This window comes from Podospora anserina, chromosome 1, assembly GCF_000226545.1.
Source record: "Podospora anserina S mat+ genomic DNA chromosome 1, supercontig 3".
In the NCBI taxonomy this organism is placed as follows: domain Eukaryota; kingdom Fungi; phylum Ascomycota; class Sordariomycetes; order Sordariales; family Podosporaceae; genus Podospora; species Podospora anserina.
In genome coordinates, this window is record NW_001914845.1 from 81,932 (window position 1) to 105,302 (window position 23,371).

General features: G+C 52.6%; 3 protein-coding genes across 3 annotated transcripts; 1 reads left to right on the plus strand and 2 right to left on the minus strand.

The window, feature by feature from the left end:
• Positions 1 to 2,007: 2,007 nt before the first annotated feature.
• On the minus strand, positions 2,008 to 3,863 carry PODANS_1_13070 (uncharacterized protein; the record flags this gene model as incomplete). The annotated part of the gene is made up of 2 exons (XM_001904974.1): positions 2,008 to 3,221; positions 3,434 to 3,863. 2 exons carry the CDS (start codon positions 3,861 to 3,863, stop codon positions 2,008 to 2,010), a joined length of 1,644 nt encoding a protein of 547 aa, XP_001905009.1.
• A 14,575-nt stretch (positions 3,864 to 18,438) lies between these two features.
• Positions 18,439 to 20,027, minus strand: PODANS_1_13080 (uncharacterized protein; the record flags this gene model as incomplete). Its single annotated transcript, XM_001904975.1, has 5 exons — positions 18,439 to 18,601; positions 18,660 to 18,738; positions 18,798 to 19,117; positions 19,166 to 19,508; positions 19,571 to 20,027. The coding sequence occupies 5 exons, from the start codon at positions 20,025 to 20,027 to the stop codon at positions 18,439 to 18,441; spliced, it is 1,362 nt and encodes a 453-aa protein (XP_001905010.1).
• A 1,337-nt stretch (positions 20,028 to 21,364) lies between these two features.
• On the plus strand, positions 21,365 to 23,119 carry PODANS_1_13090 (uncharacterized protein; the record flags this gene model as incomplete). The annotated part of the gene is made up of 5 exons (XM_001904976.1): positions 21,365 to 21,671; positions 21,762 to 21,903; positions 21,958 to 22,145; positions 22,199 to 22,749; positions 22,832 to 23,119. The coding sequence occupies 5 exons, from the start codon at positions 21,365 to 21,367 to the stop codon at positions 23,117 to 23,119; spliced, it is 1,476 nt and encodes a 491-aa protein (XP_001905011.1).
• Between the last annotated feature and the right edge of the window lie 252 nt (positions 23,120 to 23,371).

Sequence of the window (23,371 nt, forward strand, 5' to 3'; positions counted from 1 at the left end):
AATCTCGCCTCGAACATCCATCCATCCATCCATCCCCCCGTTGCTCTTCAGCGTCCACTCACTGTGACCACACCAAACAAATCCACCCGGTCATCTTTCCCACGATGGTAAACAAACCCCCCAGGATCCAAATCAGATGCCGACATCGTCCCCCGGCAAAGAAGTTCCAGAAGATGACCCAGATCCACCACCACCCTGGGCAATGGCACGTTCCGTTCCCATTTTTTTTGGCCCTTCTCGTTTTCGGCAACGGCGGTAGTTATCTCTAGCTCCCACTGTGAGTGCCCACTCATTCCCAACACCATGTTCAGTTTTCCCTTCACCGCCGCGATCCATTCGGAGGACACCGCCAATAATTCCAACTGGAAAAAAGCAAACCTCTGAGAGAAGTCCACCACAAGAATGGAGAACGTGGGACTAACAGAGTCCGTCACCGGGGGAAATAACCCGCTACCGCGATCTTCATTTTCCAGTGTTGTGTGTGGTGGGTGTACAACACCAAAAAGAAGCAAAGAAAGAAAGAAAGAAAGATCCAATGTCTCGGGTTCTTTCTGCAGCCCAGAACACGTCGATCGATCAATCTAGTTCTCTCTCTATTTCTCGTCGGCTCCGGCGCTTAACCATCCTGATTCACACACTTCCATTCACATGATTTCTTCTTCTCTGCTGTAGTGAAACAGGCATCCTCTCTCTCTCTCTCTCTCTCGTGTTCAAATTTCATCGCTGCTGATCTACTGGCGTCCTAGCAAAAAAGGCAAAATATTGTACATGGTTCCCAGTCGGATAATAATCTCATTCCATCCATCCATCATGTTAAAAAAAAAAACCACCAAAGGCTAGCTCAAAAGACGTGACGGTGCTCCAAATCGTCTGTCTGTGCCCACCCCGTAAAAGGAAAAAAAAGCTTTCCTTGGCTTGAAGATCATGACCGGCAAGATAATAGCAAGACAAAAACGACAAAAAGCCAATTTTCCTTTTAGCGTAGCGCACAAAAGACAGAAAGAGCAAAAACGAAAGTCGAGAAGTGAAAGACATAAAAACACACAAACGAAACAATAATACAGCCAAAAATACAACCTTCATATCAAAATCATCAAACACACACACATGCATGTCAAAGAAGTAAAAGAACAGAGACAAGTGGGATATCCGCCAAAAGCACAAAACATTTGGTTTCCTTCCCGCAAGACAGAGAGACGAAAAAAAAGTGTTCAAAAAAATGTACTAAAATTATTATCCCGAAACCATGCTGGTTGAACCTATCTCTCTCCCGAAGAGAGAGAGAGAGAGAGAGAGACAAAGAGAGACAAGAGAGTATGCTTTGATGATATCGACCACGTCAAATGAGGTTGTGGTGAAAATCGGATCCTCCTTTCCCAATGCAAATCGTGTGTATGTTCTCTTCTTCTTCTCCAGTTCGTACAATCAGATCGTCATATTTCTTCTCCCTTCTTCACTGTCATTTTTTGGCTCCTCGAGCTTTTGGTCGCGTTTCCCTCCATCCCCAATGAAAAAGCGCGCTTTTGTTTTGATCGTGATTGCCGTCCTGCTCCCATGACTTCACAGAAGAAGCCATGGGACGCGGTGATGCTGGTTTGGTGACAGGAGTTGGTGGTGGTACATGAAGTGTTTGTGGACATTGATACAAAAAAACAAATGTCACACACATGAAGACTAAAAAAGATATAAAATAACAAAAAAACACCAACCCATCGTTTTTGCCTGCTGAGTTCCTGCCAAAAGGCGAAAAAACGTCTGCGCCATAAAAAAAGAATCCCAAATAGTGTCCCACCGCCTCGCTTTGTCTTGATGAAAAAGAGCAAACCCCCCAGTGTATATATGTAAATGTTGATGTGTTGACCCAGGCCCGATGAAACAACGCGTCGTGGCAGTCATATCCGGGCATCAATGGCGACGGTACGTTCTAATGCGAGAACCACCGACATTGTGAAGAGTGTGCAGAGAATTGAATAGATAAAAGGTTGATCGAGCAAGTTTTGCGTTCCATTACTCTGACCTCTTGCGCTTCTTCCTGCTGGACTCGGTGCTCTCATCCGACGACGACTCGCTGCCTGGGATCTCAGCACTAATTTGGAACAACACATGGCCGAGCGTGTGGTAGTCGGGAGCAAGAGAAATGCCGTGAGGGTGTGGATACCCTTGACCTAGGTGACCGGCGGCGGCGGCGGCAGCCATGTCGGAGCCATCGAGAAGGTCGAGAGAGATGGCGCCGGCTCCGTGGGTGCGGGCATGCTGGGAAAGGTTGTCAGAGCGAGAGAACTTCTTGCCGCACTCGTGGCACTCGAAGGGCTTGTCCTCGGTGTGGAGAGAACGGTAGTGACGCTTGAGGTGTTCCTGGCGGCGGAACCGGCGGTTGCACTGCTCGCAGACGAAGGTCTTGGAGGGATCCTCGGTCAAGGACTGCTTGCGACCACGGCGGTTGGTGGGAGCAGCGGGGGTGCCGGAGGGGGTGTCAGCGGTATCGGGAGAAGCGGAGTTGACACCCGAGTTGATGTTTTGGGCCTCGCTGGTGGTGTTGTCCTGGTTGGCCGGGGTCTGGGACTGGTCCTGAGCAGCCCCTGATTGGGCCTCGGCCTCAGCAGCGACGTTCATGGCGGGCTTGCTGCAGCAGCTGTCGGCAGACTTCTTTTGCCTCTTGGGTTGATGCTCGTCGGCGTCCTCGCACGAGCTTGGTGGGCTGGGCAGGTAGCTGGCAGCAAAGGAGTCGCTGTCCTCAAAGTCTTCCTCGCAGTTGAAGCTGGTCTCGCTGCAGGAACGCGACCGGCTGCTGGCCTGGGACACGAGGGGCTCGCTCAAGATGGCAAGGCCTTGGAACTCGTCGTCAGAGTCAAAGTCTGACAGGTCACCAGTAGTGAAGCTGGAGGGAAGGGTGCGGTGCAGGTCCTGGCTGGTGAAGATGGTGGACGCGTTGTGGGAGCTGGCAAACGAATCGCCCCTGAGCACGAATTTTTGATCCTCTTCCTCACCCAGGCAAAAAGCGGGGAGAGCCGCAAATTCTGGAGCAAGAGTGGAATTGACAGAGCCGACAGTCAGATTGCGCGGATCGCAGAAGCTGTCGTCGGAAGACACTGAACGCGCGTAAGGGGAGGGTGATGGAGAAAGTGACGGGCACGATGCAGGAGAAAGGAGGTCGTTGCTGGCTTGTCTGTTGAGCGTGGCAGTGGCAGTCTGGGGAGCCTGTGCGCGGGATGAAAGGTACACTGTGGACAGGCAGAGTTTTGGTCAGCTCCAGCACCCAGAAAAAAAGCAGCCCAGCTGAGAACCCCGCTAAGCTCAACCGCGCAACCGCCCAAAATCTCAAAAGCAGGGGCCACTTGGCCCGCCCGTTCATTCAATTCAGTCCATCCACCCTGACTCACTGCATCTACATTCACAAATAAAATCCCCAAAAAAATCATAAAAAATCACTAACCAGGCACAAGCTGAGGTGAGGAGCAGCTGGAGGACCATGGCTCCAGGTCAGGGAAGCATTCGAGCCCCTCCTCTTCCCTCTTGCCCTTGGTCTCAAAACCGTCAAGGCCAGAGAGCATAGGGTTGAGCGGTGTGGCGAGCATCTCATAGGTGCTGCCGGGGCTGCTGACAGTGCTGCCGGAGCACGAGAGCGCAGGAGTCGACGGGGACCGGAGTCCATCGAACTCGTTGAGTCCCGTGTCGAGCGCAAGCAGTGACTTGTAATTGATGGGCTGTGGGGAAGCCGCCGGTGTGAGCACGGCAGGTGAGATGGTGGTGCCGTTGAATGTGTGTGAGAGCAGCGGCCCTTGCTGCGACGAGCAGGATGATGTTGGCCGCGAGTAGACAGGCGTCGAGGGAAGAGGAGCCACCACGGGAAGGTTCATCATCATCTGCTGTTGTTGGAAAGCTGGGTGGAAAGGCTGCTGGACAAAGTGGGTTGGTCTGCTCTCGACACTGGGACCAGGCCGGTAGAAGAAGTAGGATGGTGCTGTAGACATGTTGGGCGAGCTATGGCAGTTACTGTTGCTGTTGTTGCGGTTGCTATTCCAGTCCATCAGCGTCCAGGTTCCACTCTAGAGATCGTTGCGGTTACCCACCAGTCAAGACACCTGGACTTGTTGTTGTTGTTGTTCTTCGTTGTTCGGTTGCTGTGGTTTAGGTATTAAGTATATATCGGGCTTATTGTACAGGTTGCTGTTGTATGGAGCGAGTATTGCTTGCTGTTGGGCTGTGGCCTAAAGATGGTGATGGTTGGTTCTTTTGGTAATGAATGTCTGGCAGTTGTGATGATGATGATCAACAACCAGCCGGGTTCAAAGTTCTCGATATTTGCTGCTGTTGTACATGAACTCGTCTTATCGTCCACAGCTGAGGGTGAGATTGGTGAGGATGGAGGAGGTTGAGGTGGACGGAGGAGGTAGACGAGAGAGGACGAGTTGGTGTATGTGCTTGAGGGGGCTGAAAGAGGGTAATAAGGAACAAGATGTTCCAAAAGTGTCGAGTCCTAAAAGAAACAAGAACCAATATGTAAATGAACAAGAAAGAGAGAGAGCGAGGCAATCACGCGTCCAGGTCGACCGATTTGCCGATTGTGGAGAGAAGAGAGCGTCAGGGTGGGAAGCCCATGGAGGATATGTACGGATGGGCCTAACCCACTCTAAAGCGATCAACGGCCAGCGAGGTGCCAGACAGGCAGGCGATAGACTGTGTGGGCTCTCTCGACCCTCTCTCGACTGGGCACCTAATCCTCGACTGGCACTTAATCCTGGTCGCTCCAATCCGCACCAGCCCACCATGTCCACCATGCGCGGGTTCGCTTGGGTCTTGGATTGACAAGGGCCGGGAGGGACCAAGTGACAAGGGCCCCTGTCTGTTAATGGTGTTCTGGGGCATGTGGGTGGATGGCAACATCAGATGGTGGGTGGCCGGCTTCGACGAATGGACTTGTGGGCGCCATCCCCCCCCACTCACCAGGCGCAGTCATAAATGTGCTAAATGCGGATTAGTCTGCCAGCACGACGGATGTACCGCTGCGAGAATGGTACCCTCTGGGCGGCCACCCTCCTCTCCCCCGACCAATCATCCCCTCTGCTGGTAGAGGCACTAAGCTGCGGTGCCTGCGTATGCAGCATGCAGCAGCACTGAGCAGCACCACAGAGAGAAAGACGTGAGGGGGAAAAGCGGCCTCTGCTAGTGTAGCTCCGCTGGTAGGTCTGTAACAAGGTAGCTGATGAGCTGTGCTGTTCTCTCTACTAGAGATAGATGGTCCAACGCACTGTTCGCCGCTACGGTGGAGTTGAGCTGTCAAGTAAGCCAGCTCCAGGCTTGTCATCAGTTGTCATTCCCCCAAGCTGCCGAGGCCGGCCGGGTCCCGCAGAGACTGAGGGCCGGACGGAGGACGGTGTCTCTTTTCTGTCAGTGGCATCCGCTAGCTGGCCGAAAGCGAGGCCTTCATGTAATGATGGGTGGGGAAACTGAGCAGCAGAAGAAATGGCATTCGGGATTCAGAACGACGCTTGGGCGTCGTACACACCCACTGGGTAAGTTGTTCCTCGCTCGCGGGTTCGAGGCAGAGAGACACACACGCTTTTGACCAACGAGGGTGACGAGCACATGCATGTACATTGTCGAAGCCGTCCGCGAGACCGTCTCTGCAGTCGTGATAGGCTGAAGGGCCAACAATGTCGCCCACAGAAACTGTGCACAAAAAAGTCTCTGGCCGAGGCGCGGTGGGCAAGCGCGGTGTCCGACGACAATCCAGGCACAGCTATTCGCTGCATTGTGTCAGGTCACATCTCGCCCCTCTGCTCCCCGACCAGTAGGGACCGCAGGTGGGTGACTGCAAGGCACGAAACACCCCGAGAGGCAACCTGAACTTGGAGGGTGACCACCAGGGAAACGGCGTCGCGCCGCCGCTGGTTGGCAACAACTATTCAGATCAGATCCAGAGTCCAGGTGACGATGTGACGATGTGAATGCCCTCGACGACGATACGCAACAGGACACTCGAATAACCGCCATGGCAGGCGGATGAAGGCGAATGACGGCAAGACTGCCCATCACCTCACCTTCTTCTTCCGTCAGCTGACGATCGAGGGGCATTAAAGCTGGCAGTCCGGGACAGGCCGCCGGTTGAATTCATGCATTTCCTTTTTTGTAAAACTCTGCCAACCAGGAAAACCAGATGTTGGACGTATGTTGGTCTTTATTTATCTGTCGATGCATCCCGGTTTAGATTCCCACATCATCCAGCGTCACCAGGGCGATATTGTTCTCCCGTCTGCTCACTTTTGAAAAATAGAAGCGGGGTGGGTGGTTGATGATGACAATTCGGTGTCCCTCTCTCGAATTATCCATCATAGTCTGCGGCGTGGGAAGACCAACAACGGACAAACTGCCGATGGACTACACTCGAAATCATGCAGTTGGAAGGCGGCCATAGCATCCTCATCCTCTCCAGGCGGGCGAATCGAAGACTGTCCCGATCGCGTTGACCTGCGCCGGGTGTCCGTGTCGTGCGGTACCAAGGTGATGCTGCAGGTCTTAGGTCCCGCGCGGACCACCGACCGAGTGAGGGGAATGGTGAGCCTGATGGCTCAGTCGCTGTGCAGGAGAAACATGAAACACCCGAGAGGCTGCGAGTCGGCCGTCGATCGTGAGAAAGAGTCGCCTTCAGGTTCTCAACCGCGGGGTAAAAAGTGATGAGGTGGGATGGGAGGACAGTGAGAGTGCGAGAGGCCACTCGGAAGAGAGGTGGGCCCAAGAGCCAATAGCAGACACGCATTTGACTGCCCCGCCATGCAACCACTTTACAACCCTGCCTATGATGCCTTTTTCGTCCCTCTCCACGTACTCTCTCTCCCATCAGATTCTACCATTGGTAGGTATCACCTCTCAATCTTTTTTTTGCTCCTCCTCAGCTTCGTATAGACAGCAGCTGGAGTTGCTGGGCTGAGAACTGATACATAATTTGTGCGTGTTACCTGTCATGGATTGGACGGATCGGAGCGGTCAGGTGGCATGCTACGCTGCATGTCCTTTGCTTTTCTCGCTTGGTTTTGAGAGGGCGTTGCATGAATCTGTCGCTATTTTTGACACTGTCTGGCTGTCCAGATACATACAATCCTGTTCACGTGTTGCCCAGCTTCGGCAGCCTGCATCAACCCTAGGGCCATCATCACCAGCCGGTCCTCACGGTCCTGTCTGAATTGATGGATTCGAGGCCATCCAGCTTTTGTCTCATTGCTTCTTTGGACGATCATGGCCATCTTTCTGGCTATTCTCTTCCGGTCCGCCACCATCCACAACAACGCGTCCAGCGGTTGAGAAAACAACATGTCCTCCCCCATAGGTCGAGGCAAATGCTGAGCGGGGAGAGAGCTGTTTCATACAGCTTTGCAGTCACATCGTCGTGTTCCCGAAACGTCGAGACAGCACTATCCAGCGTTGCAGTTGCAATCAACTTGTTTCCGACATATCATTTATCATTTCTGCCTTCTGGAAACGACTAATGCCTGGACTATCAAATCAAGCCTATCTCTCCGAGCATCATCAGCAGCATCATCATCATCGGCAGAGCTTGCCCTCAGCTTCAGACAATGAGAACAACACGACCGCGCGTCCAGCATAACACGAAAGCTGCGTGTTGTACGACAAGCATTTCCGTATTCGACTCGATCCTGTCTGTTCATCACACCCAGGTACCGGTACCTACGTACATGATGTCTCCAAACCCGCTCCGTCACGGTGGATTCAATACAGACGAGGTGATGATGCCTTCTACCGTTTCCACTTGCACCCCACTATCCATCAGACACATCAGACGATGGGAGAAGGACGAGAAGCTATCACGGCAGCACGGCTGTTCCCCAGACCCAGTGGCAAAACTGACCGCATGTACCAGGCAGCCCAGAGGTACTTTGGCCTTTTTCCGGCAGCTGTGCCTTGCAGAGCACGACGAAGCTACTGCAGCCACGAGCTGCAACATGCAGGTACGAATGCTTTTTCACCATTTCAGCCAAACGAATTGTGCCTGGGGAAAATCTCTATCAGCCTCCGTCGCATCCTCCTGTCTTGGGTGCAGCAACAGACTGCTGCCGCTGTCAAAGTCTGCGTTGCTTTCTTCGTTGCGGTGGCCTTTTCACGAAAAGATGGCCGTTCCGTCTGGAAGCATCACCCATCCACCCATCGTCCATCGTACCATACCGTTAACAGTTTGGACCATTTCCCAATCATGAGCTCCAAGGGTCCCTTGTGATACCGCCAGAACAGCAGCGAACCCCTCCCTCCCCACTTGGAACTGTTAAGCGTTGGTGGACCTGCAGGCCTCGGACACAAACGGCATCCTGATCCGGGACGGTTCCTGAGGGCTTTTCCCCATCCTGGTCCTTCTTTTGAAACCTTGACAGGGCCGAATCGGAGCTGTGAGTTATCTGGTCTTCCTTGGCACAGCACTATCTCTTCGCCACCACGGAGCTGGGACGAGCTGATACACAGCACCGAAGCTCTGGAAATTCCTCCGCCCGGGTTCTGCTTCCCCAAACAGCAACCAGAATGTTGCAATATCGTGTATCGAGAGCTGCTGTCTGGCGATTGCGTCTGGAATAGGCCCATGGAAAATGTTACCCAGTCGGTGTGTGCAACGCTATGGATTCAAAGAACGGAACCAGATCCGGGCGGGCCCCAACCAGAGATTGACCTTCACCGTCTTCTTCGTAACGTCGAGGGATCTGCTAGTGGCGTCGGCCAGCAATGCACTATGGAGCTTAGCAGCGAGGTTGCTCTAACGGGACTACGACGCCAAACTTCATTCGTTTTGTTCCTCAGATCTGCCATGTGTCCTTGGCACGTACATGCGTCTCGAAACAAGAGCTCGGCGAGCATGACATCAGGCACGAAAGTAAAGTGCGCCCTACATATAACGCATGTCAAAGGATCTACCTGAACAAAATACCGCATGTTGTTGCTTTCGTATGCCTGGTTCGCCACGAGCGGATGTCCCGGGCTTCGAGACGATTCGGTTCCATGGTAGAAAAGGCTTGGATTCTTCTCTGGAAATCTGGTATGGACCGTTGTTGACGGGCCGCGGGTTGGGGCCGTACCTCCCAGGGATTCTGATAACAACGGGCTACGGACCCCAAAATGGCGCTCATGCCGCCTCGGTGTCCCGCCCCGGATTTGCGGATGGATCAAAGGGCAGAAAATGCTTTGCTTGTGCTTATTGCGAGGTGGGATTGGCCATTCTTGGGTACGGTAGAGAAGTCTCCCACCGCCATTTCGAAGCACAGAATCTTCCGACCCCCAGCCTTGGGTATCTTTTGGCACCGTTAGTGCTTCACCGACGGTCTGGTTCCTACCTACGCCGAACGGAGGTTAGACGGATGCCACAGTGCAGTTTCGGCACACTGGATACCAGACAAGACTTCAGCAAAACAGCACCGAGTCACAGACGGATGACACGGTAGAAGCGGTCTCGAATCCTGAGCAATTCAAGATTTGGTGTTCGAACTAATCATCCATTCCTCCAGAATAACACCGAGCTGCTGGCTAGTACAGCTGTGGGCAATGATTATCTGTGTGTTGATGTCCAGAAACTGCCAATCTTTCTTTAGTTGTCGATGGCGCGATACCACGATGGATTTTTTTGGAATGAACAGCAGAGCAAGTGTTTGGCCGGTGGCGATCCACCGCGCGAGAGACCCCATTCATGCAGGAACGGGCTTTAGGTTCGTCCAATGGGCTGCCCCCGCGTCCCATGTCAATGGGTCTTCTCGAAGGTTTCAGGGTCCCAGTGTCCCCGCACGACGGAGCAACGGACGGACCTCTTTTCTTCAGCAGCTTGACCTTTTGGACTCTTGGAAGTTACCGATAAACCAGACCGCCCAGGACGCCAGCAGGCAGGCGGTGACTCTCTCCATCATCCATCCATCAACTGTCAAGTCAGACGGAAAGAGGCACATGCGGGAATCCACTGGCTTCTCGTACCACCTGAAGCTGCGACATATGATGCTCGGTAGGTACATCAGACACCCACACCAAGCAGCCAGCAGCCCATCAGGGTGCTGCCGACAGCAATTGGCATCGAAGATCGTCTGTCTTTTCGCATCACAGATCAGCAGCAGATTTACGTAAAGCAGCTATGAATATCAGTTTCTCCGACGCGATGTCTCGCTGGCTTGCCAAGCAGCCCGGCCTTTGCCTCTTGGGACATGGCCAGCGTTAGCGTGAGGACTGGCCGGGCGCCGGGTGCGCCAGACGACCTCGGCAACCCCACGATTTGGAACGTGTGGACAGCAATGCTGGCCAGAAGAAGACGCTATCGGCAGAACTTGCGGATCCTTCTGTTGATGAAGAAACACAGCAGCTTCTCGTGATATGATAAGCGGGATTTGGGGGTCCTGAGATAAGACTCTGCAGGCCAAGCGTGTTGACAGCTTTGACAGAAAGAGGACTCTAGCAGAGCCTGGGCAGCAGGTGGCGAGTGTGCTTGGTGATAGCGTCAAACACGGACTGCATACGCGGCGAAGATGTTGTTTGTTTTTCCACGGTCTCGAGGCACGACTATTGACGTGGCGGAAGGGATTGCTCGACACCATTTCTTTTATTGATGTTGACAAAGAGTCGACGGTTTTCAGGATCTTCAAGCCATCTTGGGACACACACATGTAAAACACGCAGTTGTGGGGGTACGTCAACTTCATCCCACGAAGCAAGCCAACGATAATATACGCATGGCTTTTCCGAGTATCACTTCAGCGTTGTGCCACAAACCAAAGAGGGAATTAGTGGGGGTTGGGCCGTACGTTTTGAGCCGTGGCACACACTCGAGTTGAGCAGTTTCCAGCCATCTGTTATCCTAGTTTATCGTGCCCTCGACTAACAACTTCACAGCTCGCATACGGATACATATTCGTACAGTAGTTTCATGCACGTTGCGGTTGCGTGCCTGATAATGGGAGCCTTTTCCAGCAAAACGCCGTCAGTGGCACGACGCAACACGGCGAAAGCACCCGCGGCTCCGTTGTCATTGGCCATCAAACCCCCGGCCGGCGGGTTTCTTGAGAGGGGAGAACTGGCTGCCGTCATTCCTTCTGCCGGACCAGTAACCAGTCGCCGACGATGGCTCGACGCCGTTCAGTTGCATGGCCGGTACCACGAACTGACTCTAGCTTCTTTACCGCAGTATGGCCGTCGCTCCTGTTCATTGTCACCTGTCTGTTGCGTTTACCGACCAGAATTTGCCACCCAAGGGCCTTGTGTAAGCCGACCACCACAACCAACAAACAATTGTGTTGTATCTGTCAGGGGCTGTCAGAGTTTTTTTTCTTCCCCCAAGCTGCAGGGTGAGGCATCTCATCACTCCAGTGGGATATGTTCCCGAGACGTTGGTTAGAGAGGGTAAGATGCAGTGCAGTACATTGCAGATAGTCGTGGGTTTTGTTTCATGTCTTGTCACCGCCATTCTCTTACACCAATTGTCCAATCGTCGGGAGGTTGCCTTTTGGGAAGAGTTCCTCATGGATTCTATCGCCAATTGTTGTTCGTCCTTGGATGTTGCAGCAAAAAGGCAAACGGGCATCCCCTTGGTTTGAGAAAGCCTCCCCACAAACCAGCTTTCTCCGCATGCATATCGTCATCATCCCCGCAAAAACTGCCTTGACTCGGGACGACGACTCGTTGGAGCTCACATGCTTGCTTGCTTGTTGTTTCAAGCACTGCCCTTTTGGAGGCGACGGAGGCGTGCAGGAGGTAACTTTTCTGATTTATACTGTACCGAGGGGTGATGGTTGTTGATCTACGGATCCACGGTGCCAGCCCCAGCCCTAAGGGAGTTGCTTTTAGGCGGCTCTGATCTGCCCAGTAGAGTACCTTTATGGCTATCGCTGGGCTGTAGTGGGAGATCATTGTGAGTAATGACTGATGGACGGACCTCCCGAGGGGGACCGGCCGTGATCTCGGCCCCCCCCCCTTCCGGTCCACGATGGAGATGCACAGCCAACCGGCCGGTTGTTGGGTCTTGACGGGGCGGTAAATCTGGAGATCACCTCGGCAGATTTTGTTCATTCTACTCGTCGTTTGCATTTCGGTGTCTTTGGGCCTGGTCTTGACAGATGGTGGGTGAAGACATCTCGGTTTGAGTCGATATCTTTCTCTTTTACTTTCACACAGTCTATCTGTCATCATGCGTGCCTCAAGACTCACTTTGTTGAACTCGACTGAGTCGAGAAGATACTCTCAAAAGTCCGAGTTGACGGCCAGGTCTCACGAAGCCGAGCGGCTTTTCACTTCCACCTTACGGGACTCGGGTGGTTAGGTTTCTGCAACGGCGGGGGGTTGGACTTCAGTTTACCTTTTCGTCTTTCATCATCATGCATTTCTTTGGGACTTTACGGGGGAAAGGCCTCAAGCCTGCCACGTGAGAGTCTTGTTCAAGTAACCAAAGTCTGAAAGCCAAGCCGCCATTCAATTCACCTCCTCCTAAACGGTCAAGTAGCCGCCAGGCAGCCACAGATCTGATATCAAGACTAGTTGTGGCATGATGAACGGAGGCTAAACGGTATAAGCTCAACTGTCGGCATGCCTACCTAGTCCGTCTGATACAGACGTTTATCGTCTCGGTAGGGTCAACGGCAGTTTACCTATTCGTCTATACGGATCATTATTGGTATTGCTTCATTGTTTGGCTTCCACAGCATTCGCCGCCAGCCCCATTTCATCCACATGAGCGCAGGGAGATAGGGTAGGACATAGGTACGTTAAGGGCTGGTATGACGAGAGGGGGGCGCTGCTATACCCCATCTCAACCACCATCCCAAAAATCACCAACATTTACATACCTACCGTCTCGCAACGTCTATTCAGTGGGGGAGACCAAAGTCATGAAACCTGAACAAACCAACGTCTCGTGTCTCGTATACGCCACCCCATCGTTGCCGGAGCCCAGATCAAAAGCCAACTGTCAACCCACCGGCATAACGCGTACGCAATCCGGAATTTTTTTTTTTCACACAAATCCACCGCGGGGCAATTGGGAAGACACAAGGCGGGGGAGGGGCAAAACAGTGAGTACGAAAGGGGCGGTTGCTGCTGTTGCTGTGCCCCTTTGCGCCGCTAGGTGCCGCAGGTGTATAGCTGACGTGCCGAGTTGTTCGGTTTATTCCCCTTTTGAGCAGCCGCTTGGGAGTGTACCTGCATGTGTGTCATCGAAGTTTGTCTGGTGTCTTCCGGTGCCGGTGCCGCGCCGTGCCGCTGAGGGGGGATGGTGACGGGTGGGGAGGATGTTGGTGTTAGTGTGTTGGACGGTGGGTAGGTATGGTGTGTAGGGCTGTCGATAGTTTGACATATATGTACAACGGCGTGCAGCAGAGAGCAGAGTTGGGATGAGACGGGAGGATTGGGGGGGTGGGTGGTGGTGGTGGTGGTGAGATGTGAGAAAGTAGACAAAGTGATCGCGATCTAGGGTGGTGATGCCGGTGTGGTGATACTGCTGAGTAATACTGAGCCTTATAAAGTCCGAGTTGGGAAGTGATAGAGAAGAATGGGATGTTTCATGGGGCTGGTTTTGGCTTGTGGGAGGGAGGGCTGCTTACTCTTTGTCGTCACATGAGGATATACGGAGGAAAGACTTACTGTGCGTCATCAACTGATTGGGGCTAAATAATGACGTTCGGTGCTTGATGGGACTAGAAGCTCGGTAGATGTTTGGAGCCGGAGGTGAGATGTTAGTATCACGACTGATGAAACATGTGTTGAGATTGGTCTGGGCTGTCTGCTGTCATCACCATGTCATCACAAGCCCACACACTGGTACACCCACAAGAGAGAGTGTGTTGGACAATATTCAGCCATCGGTCTCAAAACATGTGCTTCTCGCACAAAACATCGCCGAGTCCCGAGTCTCCAGTTTCAGAATCCGCCCGGAGTTTCTTTCCCGTGCCGGATCCGGAGTTGGTGCCCGGCTCCTCCTGCTATCTGCCAACTTACATTATGAGTTGGTTGTACCTGTGCTACCGCCTAGAGATGCTGTTATGCGGATGGGTGGCTGATATACTATCAGTTGGCGTCGAGGAGAGAGAGAGTAAGCGCTGAAGGATTTGTGTTACACAGTGGGACGTCTCTGGGAGATGGTGTGCATGATGTATTCTTGTTTTGCTAAAAGGGGGGTAATGAACGGTTATATCTCAGTTGGAGCCAGAATAGGGAAAGTAGGTGTGGAATGATTCAGTGCTACTGGTTGAGCAAAAGAAGCTGGTGTAGTGAACGAGGTCACGGCGAAGCAGGTGCTAACGTGGTGACGCTGAGGGCCGCAGGTTGGGTGAAATTTTTGATGGACATCTGAGATGCCGTTTACCTCCAGTGCTGAAGGTGTTGTGGCATTTGTTTGGCCATTTTATGGAAACAGAAAACGTGGGGGAAGTAAATCTCAATGCTTTGGGCTCAGTCTTGGTAAGCGTTTGATATGTCGACCTGCACACATGATAGGATGGTCAGGCATTCCTCTGCTTCCTCTTCACCCGGATCATGTGTCAGGCAGAAAGGGGGCATGTTATCATAGAGCAAATATACTGCCACGTCGCGAACAGAGAAGTTGGGTCTGCTGATTAGTTCAGGGCCTTAAAATAATTCAAGGCCTTCAAAGATAGCCCAAGGCCTCCCAAAATACTTAATAGGCCGTTTAAGAATAATAAAGGGCTCTTGAATATATATCATAGGTCTTTAAAGATAGCTTGGGGGTGGTTTAAGATAGTCGAGAGGTGTGTTGACAATCTTTCCAGCCGCTGATAGATGGGTTAAAGCCGAGCCTGAGGCTTCTTCAGAGCGGAGCTCGGACTGGATGGGGAGGTGAGGTCGTTCCTGCCTTCCATCAGCTTAACAAAGTGATAGTTGCTTCTGTCGGCAGGTACGTTGCCCACCTGCGATGGTGGTACCTCGATCCGCACCTGCTTCAGAAGCAGAGGTGACGCATACCTCCACCCCGACTCTACCAAATCATCGACATCTCCTTTCTTGCTGCCAGGCAGTCTACTTTTCGACACTCCCGTGGGCAATGACCGACTGGCAAGAGACGGCCCCAACGACAAACGACAAGATGGCTCTAAGCGGGGACATTGCGACCAAACGTCCAACTGGGCCGCTCAGCAACGTGGACTTGCCAGATTAGTTTGCACATCCTAAAGCCCCGATGAGTGCTTATGACAGTTTATCTAACAATGAGGTAACAGACGAACTCGAATTTTCAGCCGCTTCCAACCAAGGGGGATTGAAGCGGAAACTGCCGGTCACGGTCACCAATGATAAAGGCGAAGAAAACAAACCACATTGTCCAGAGCCATAGCGCAATGACAATTGCTCAGATTGTTGGTCAGATGGTCGTTGGTTGGATGACAAGGCCATCCATGATGTTCTGACACCTCTGGTACTTTGTGGGCCCGACTTTCGACCATCGACCCCGTTCTCGTCGAGGATGACGGCAAATATTTTGGGAAGCTTCACACCCCGTCAGGCTCCAAGAGCCCAGAGGCAAATATCTTGGTGGCCATTAACATTCGAAACGAGCACTGGGTTCTGGGACACTTGGACAAAAGACACCCACAAGGCCGTTATATACGATTCTTCTGCTTCCCAGTTGTACCATGGCTCTGCCACGAGGCCGATCGATCATTTCATCGGCCAGCATGAACTAGGAACTGAATGGTCAGTAGAGGTCGGAAAGTGCGCACCCCAAGCAGACAAGCACGATTGTGGCGTATTTACACTTGTGAACGCGGTTCATATCGTCACCGGGATGGAGCTACCGACAGAAACCCATGGTGACCTTTGGAGGAAGGTCCTCCCTTTTTTACTTGGCAAGGAGCCGATGGGCGATAGCTTTCCGGAAGGAAAGGATCTAGTTCATGTTGTTGACTTTGGCACAATGGAAGTAATAGTCTCGTATCACCTGACATCCCAGATAGTAGAGCAGACATTGGAACCGTAGGAACAAATGGGATTCTATGTGAACGAACTCCAGTTGGCTCAGTGCTCGTGGTGACTTGTGTGCTTCTTGGAGACCTGTTTTGAGTCTGGGTTGCCTTTGCTTTTCTGTTGTTGAAGGGGGTGTTATGGAGTGAGCCTGTGGAATGAGATCACAAGAGAGGATTAGATGTCGGTTACGGATGGCACCTGCGCTCATGGTCCTGGCAAGCACGACTTATCCCACACCACATTTCACCTGGCGTTGTGGGTGGCTCACTCCCCGTCAGACATGAGGTGAAGGAGAAGCTTCGGTTCATAAGTTTTCTTTTGTCCATCTCTTCGGGTGTTTGGTAATGCACCCAGAGTCTTCACAGAGCGCCGGGTGTGCAGCTACATGGGAGATTGAAGTCGTGTCCAAACCGGCTCAATCTCGACGTATGCCTCTTCCTCTTCCTAATTTGGACGACAGTGTCTTTTGCGAAGTGCTTTTAATTCCGCCCATCACAAGCTCAGCATAGAGGGATATCTCTCCGCCCGTTGGGCATGATACCTCCGCCTTGTCTCGGATGTAAGAATCCTACAGCCTCGTGTAAGTCCAATGTCCTATTTAGAACACCCGCCCAGCTGTCAGTTCAAAATCACCCCGTCCCTCTTCCGGATAACTGCTCAACCGAGACACACATAACAAACCATCAGTGTTCTCGGAAGATCGCAAGTCACACCTTTCTTTTCTCTGTCTGGATCTTTCGCTTATTATCTTTGACTGGCCCGGCCATCTGCCCTTGCCATCTGACTGGTGCGCTTCCGTCATATCAATACCCAAAAATTCCCCGGTCTCAACTTGCAGGTTTTACAGCAATATTCCAAAACATTACGGACCAACGACAGCGGCCTGACGGTAGAGCGGAGGCGATAACATCCAAAAGATCAACACCCCTCAAAGCCCAAGCTCAAAGACATGAATGCCACTACGGCATGTATTTCTCACCGCCAACCCCCCCTAAACCAACCACGCATCATCTGGTACGATCGATGCCAACATTCATCATGATATGGGATTGTCAAATTTTTGCTCTTTTTTTTCTTCCTTTTTTCTTTTTTTTCTTTTTGCTTCTTCCCACCGATGACAGTGTCGATCTCCGAAAAGCCGCGGGATCGTATCTGCTACAAGCACGATCATGCCACTACCTGGTATTTCTTGCTGCATGATATTATTTGGCATAATGATAGTTTATGCCATCAGCCAGGCTTTTGATGGGTATTCTCCCTGAAAGAAAAAGAAAAAAAAAACAAGCGTTAAACGTGAGAGGGAGGAGGAGCCAAAAAAGAGATGTCCTGTCTAACCAACGGCAAGGCTGCGAGCATATCTAGCTCCCCCTCCCGATCCTCGGACACACGATAACAGAAGTAAGGCTGTCAATAAACTCCATGCGTCTGCTTGTGTGTGTAAAGTACCAGAGACATCTCGTATATACGTCGATGGCGTTCCAATACTAGCTGAACCATCATCACCACAAACGCAATAATTATGTCCGGTTCGCTTTTCTGGGTACACTTGCACTCATCACACCTTCTCATAGGTAACCGGGCAGAAAAGACGGACGGGTTACATCTTTGTCCCACCCCATCCACGAACCAACCATCTCGATCTCCTCCACTCGATCTTCGTTACAATAGGCATACCACCCTCCTCCCCACCACTTGTACCCCCCAAGATCATGCCAGGTCCCGATGTCAAGGTGGATGCGGGAGAAAAAAGAGGGAAAGATGGTGGTGTATAGTACCGCTGCGGCCTCTAGCAACAACAAAACCGATTGTGACATCTCCGAGAAACGAAAATTCCGGGGCTAGCCGCTCGTTCCCCCCCAACCGCTCCCCAAAACCCCCCCCCCATATAAAACGGGTGATTAGCTCCCGTCCCCATCTCACGGATAGTTTCCTAGCTGTATGTACTCCTCAGATTTCTGATTTCCGATCTGTCATAAAATTTTCCGGGAAATAAAAGCTGCGCAAGAAATGAGAGGTTGAGAGAGGCGTACCAGCAAACTACATGGTTCCAAACCGGGTATCTGGATCTTGCGTAACCCGGCGAAGCAGTCGTACACTTTTGAGGGGCGCTTGCTGTGGTGGTGTTGTAGTCGAAAAGCCCCCCCGTCTTCCGGTGTGAATTTGCGCAGATAACTACAAGTCGGAGAATCGGGTCGACATTCTCCGGTGTCAGTTGTCCAATTCCCGTGGGTCTGTCTCACTTCTGTCTCTCCTTACCCGCGCTGTCATCCTGTTACCCATAGACACAAAGTCAGTCTCAAAAATAAACCTCTCTCCCTACCTTGACTTTTGTTACATTGATGAGCAGTCCAGATCTCAGATCCCAAAAGTTAGATATTGTTACTAACTAACGAGATTCTGGTGTTCGGTCCCTCTCTCCCGGGCAACCACCCCCCCCCACCCCCCTTCCCCGTCCTGCTGTGTTACCCATCACGAGGGCATAGCCAACCAGGTAAACCGACATCAGATCTTGCCCATCACCAACCAACGCCGGCCATTGCACTGCCATCGGAGGATACCTATGCTGATCAGGCCAGAAGCGAGAACTGCTGCGAGGAACGCCACGAGGCCATTAGATCCGTGTCTGTCAAGGATCGCTCCGGTTGCGGGGTTCCCTATCAAAGTCCTGAGAGGTTTTGTTCAGTATAGAGAGATAAGTGATCAGAAAAATCTGGAGAACTTACGCAAACCCCGAAATTGCATAGGCGAAGCCTAGCCATTTCCCCATGTCTTGAGGCTTACAAAGAGCACCCATGCAAGCCACTACACGACTGAAACGTCAGCAAGTCTTCAAGCCAGGAATATGTTTCCTGAAATCCTACCGCCTAGAGGCACAAAGCTTCCTGTGCCGATGCCCATAAGAACAACCACCAGATAGAGCATGTCGATGGAACTCGCTCCCGCCGGCAGCCAGATGGCAAGTACCGCTGTCAATGTGAAAATGTTCATGGCTATGGTTGTGTTCAGCGGACCAAGCAACCTATCGGACACAAACGGTGGCAAGATTCTCCCAAATGCAGCGCCAATGTTGTACGACATCATGAGGTAGAACTGCTTCTCCCCAAAGTTGGTCGCCACGGCGTAAGGGGGGATCGACCCCCATTGGATGAAGAGGACAAGTTCGTATGCTGCGCACAAATGTCTGAGTTAGTATTGCCCAGTCGACGTCTTTCTGGACCACCAAGGTCACTCACCGAATATGGCATAAGTAATGAGCCAAAATTTGGGGTTTTGGATGATCCCCAGTATCGACTGCCATGTGCCGCATGCCTTCCGGGAGATCTCCGTTTCTCCTGCCGTCCTTTGCTCTCCCTGCGTCTTAGATTGCGGCGGTAGGTTGATCTCAACGAGCAGATTGCCCAACGTGACAAACACGGCCAGGATGAGAGTCAAGATCAAGGCTGCATCCCTCCATTGCAGCCGGTCAAACAGACTCTGGAGCACAAGTGAGAAGAACATTCCGCCCAATGCCGCACTGACGGTCACGCACCCCGTGGCGAGGCCGGCCTTCTCTTTGAACCAATGGCTCACGACTGCAAAGGCGACTGTCGTGATAGTTGCTACACCGCTCATGTTAGCCCGCGTATGTTGCTACTCCCAAACTTGCTTCTGATGAGCCACGTACCAGATGAGACTCCTGCCACCACCATGCAACCCATCAGCTCGCTATAGGTTGACGAGAAAGCCAGACCTACGAAGGACGCAAGATATGCCATGCTGTTGACCGCCAAGACCCACCTTGAACCATATCGGTCGAATACAATGCCTGCCGGGGCCGCTACGAAGCAGTCCAGAAAGCCAAACATGGATATGATCCACGAGATCTCGCTGTCTGTGTATTCCTTGAGCATGTCTTCTTTCCAGTGTGTCTGAAAGAGACCGATGGTGCTCAACAGTCCGTAAACGGCCACCGATAGACAGTAAGAGCCTATCACGACCTTCCATGGCCGCCAACCCCGATCCATCTCGGCCTGTGGCGCCGATCCGTTGGGCGGACATGCAGCCAAAACGACATCTGCATACTCCAAGTCCCTGGTTGCCGGTGTTGCCATCTGCGGTGGCTTTTCAGCAAGAGCCGAAGCCGACTGACGATCTTGATGTCTGAAGCAAGGGGTCTGTCAGATCTCACTTTCTTAAACGCTTGAATCTCCTACTTGCATGCATGCAGGATTGGGTCCCCATACTTCATCTTGGTTTCTTCCGCTGGCGGTGTCGTGGTGTTGGAGCCTCTCGGATCGAACATCATGGCCGGAAAAGTATATGAGGGTCGTAGCTGCAGGGCAACAAACTCAAAACTCGGCGAACAATCTGGCTCAACGGTGACGAAATTCTGCCCCTGGATCAAACCGATCAAACCCGACTCAGATTGGTGCTCAAGTCGCGTTAGCTCCGGTCTAGAGACGAAGATCCCAACGGTCAACCGGCGTCGAGGTGTGTTTATACACCGCAGGAGCCTCAGTTTTCACCAAGAGCACAGTGAGAAAACCTGGCCTGGGCTCGCTCTCCCAAGGCATGTTGTCCCCCACCATCAGGAGCATATCCCGCGCTCACTTCTTCATACTGACACCACTCCGTAGTGGGGCGTTGGGGCAGATATTGGATGAGAGTCTGGGATGGGAAGGTGTTAAGCAACCCTTGCTGCATTCCGGCCAGCAAAACCTGGAGATCTGGTGAGAAAGAGGTCCTACCTGACAGCGAGATTCAGTGTCACGGTATCTGAGAGGCCCATTCTCAAAGTCCTTTGTGATTGTTGAGCTGTAAAAACAGTGGGAGAGAGCATCGCAAGAACACGGGATTAAGACTTGCGGCAAATATCCTGAATAGTGCGGCCCAACCTCCTGACTCTCGACCGTCCAAGGCTATATATACTCCAACTTTGAAACATCAAGCAGGCTGGCGGTCAGCTGGTGAGTGCGTCGGTCCCGAGGCACGCAACTTCGTTGGGGTAGAGTGGGCTGCTAACCATCTCGTGAGGGAAAGAGCATCAGGCGAATAATAGGACAATCTGCTTCACCGTGCCTGCTAGGAGAAGCTCGCACAGAGCACCAGTCAATTTACTCGGTCGCCTCAACAGAGAATATTGAGTTGCTCATGTATAGTGAATAGTGTGACGGCGGAGAGCAACGACACCGTGTGAAACCCGACCCACCTGGATAATTCACTCTCATCTGTATTGTCACCACACCATCTTATCTGAGGCTCTGGACGGGGAGTATAAGTAGCACTTGCTGTTCCCCGGCCTCAATATCCCCCACTTCCTCTCAGAAACAAGGCAAGAGGATAGGATATCTTACCAGTCGACACTCGAGATCACCCAAATCAAACCACATCTCCTTCACAACCGCCGACCGAGAAGCCTTTCGATATTCTCATCAGCCCGGCCATCAACATGGTGTCCTTGCTGTCTCGCCACGGGCCTTCCGTCTGCCTCCGCGCCCCTGCCTTGGCTCGCACAGTCACAGCAGTGCCCCATCGCCAGGCCCAAGTCGCCGATGTAGGCAAAGGCCTTGAGACTACCACCAGCAGAATTCCCCTCTTTATGAACAGAAAGAGTGCGGCCAAGAGCACGACTCCTGCTCCAATCGTACGCCCCGTTGCCACCGCGCTTCCCCAAGACAGGGATGAGTTCTGGCGCGAGGTACCTGTTTGGGAGAATGTGTCGGCCAAGGACTTTCTCTCATATCGTTGGAGCGTAAGTCTGGTGCCATCAACTTTCCTTTTGTCGGTACACGGCCATGAGCTTATACACAATGTCCCCTAGGTTGCCAATACTGTGCAGGGCACAGCCAAGCTGTTCAAGTTTCTGCAGGCTGTCGTCCCGGAAGAAGTGCCTCTGAATGAGCTGGGCACGCAGATGCAGTCTCGCGATGAGTTCATCGCGGATGTTATGGAGGGTGTGGCTGCTGCAACGATGGCCATACGAATGACGTGAGTTGACCGCAAACCTGTTGAAAGTCCAGGGATGTTAACCAAGAGCTTCAGTCCGTACATCTTGAGTCGGGTCAACTGGGAGAACCCCCGGCACGACCCCATCATTCGCCAGTTTCTTCCTCTCAAGTCGGTGCTCATTCCCGATCATCCCAAGTTGGCGCTTGACTCGCTTCACGAGGAGGCCGACTCCCCCGTCAAGGGCCTTGTTCATCGGTATAGCGACAAGGCCCTCTTCCTGCGTGAGTTTGTCGATGTTTTGTGTGTAGAAAGTGGCCCGCTGACAAGCCGCTAGCAACCTCGGTGTGCCCAACTTATTGCATGTTCTGCACGCGGTCCTACGCTGTGGGAGCCGATACGGACACTGTCACCAAGGCATCTCTGAAGCCGACCCGCAGGAGATGGGAGGAGGCCTTCGCGTACATCGAGAACACGCCCGCCCTGCAGGATATTGTCGTCTCTGGAGGCGACTCTTACTACCTGCAACCGGATCAGCTCAGAATGATTGGCGACAGGCTGATTGGCATGCCCAACATCAAGCGCTTCCGCTTTGCCTCCAAGGGACTGGCGGTAGCCCCGAGCCGTATCCTGGACGAGTCGGACGGTTGGGTCAATGCCCTCATCGACATATCCAACAAGGCCAAGAAGGCTGGAAAAGCTGTTGCCTGGCACACTCACTTCAACCACCCCAACGAGATCTCGTGGATCAGCAAAGATGCTAGTCAGAAGTTGTTTGAGGAAGGCGTCATGGTCCGAAACCAGACAGTGCTTCTGCGGGGCGTGAACGACGATGTCGACACTATGTCGAAGCTGATCCGTGATCTTGCCGACAACAAGGTCTTCCCTGTGGGTAATTCCTTGCTGATATGGCCAAGCTGTATATGCACAGTGGCAAGTGATGTAGCAAACGTTGCTGACGCAGCCGCAGTATTATGTCTACCAGTGCGACATGGTGGAGAGAGTTGAGCATCTGCGGACACCCCTGCAGACCATTCTCGACCTCGAGGCCCGCATCCGCGGCTCCATCGCGGGTTTCATGATGCCTCAGTTCGTCGTCGATCTTCCTGCCGGCGGTGGTAAGCGTTTGGCCTGCTCGTACGAGTCATATGACCCCAAGACAGGGCTATCGACTTACATGGCTCCGGCTGTGACGGGCCGCGACAAGGAGAACAAGGTCTACGAGTACTACGACCCCATCGACACTCTCCCCAACTAAAGATTCGACCGCCTAGATAGGGCACACCGAGTAGACGAGATACAGGCCATGATGATGTGACTTTGGCCAGATCAAATGGGGAAAGCGTTTTGGTATTTTTTTTTCGTGGCGTTTGCATGTGGTGCCAAAGTGAGGAGGTTTGGTGTGCAACAGTCACCAGGTTGCCAGGATGCTTGTCTGGATCGTGACGGGAGTGGCAGAAGTGTGTGCATCTGATACAGCAGAGGCGGGGAACCGGTGAGGGTGGAAATC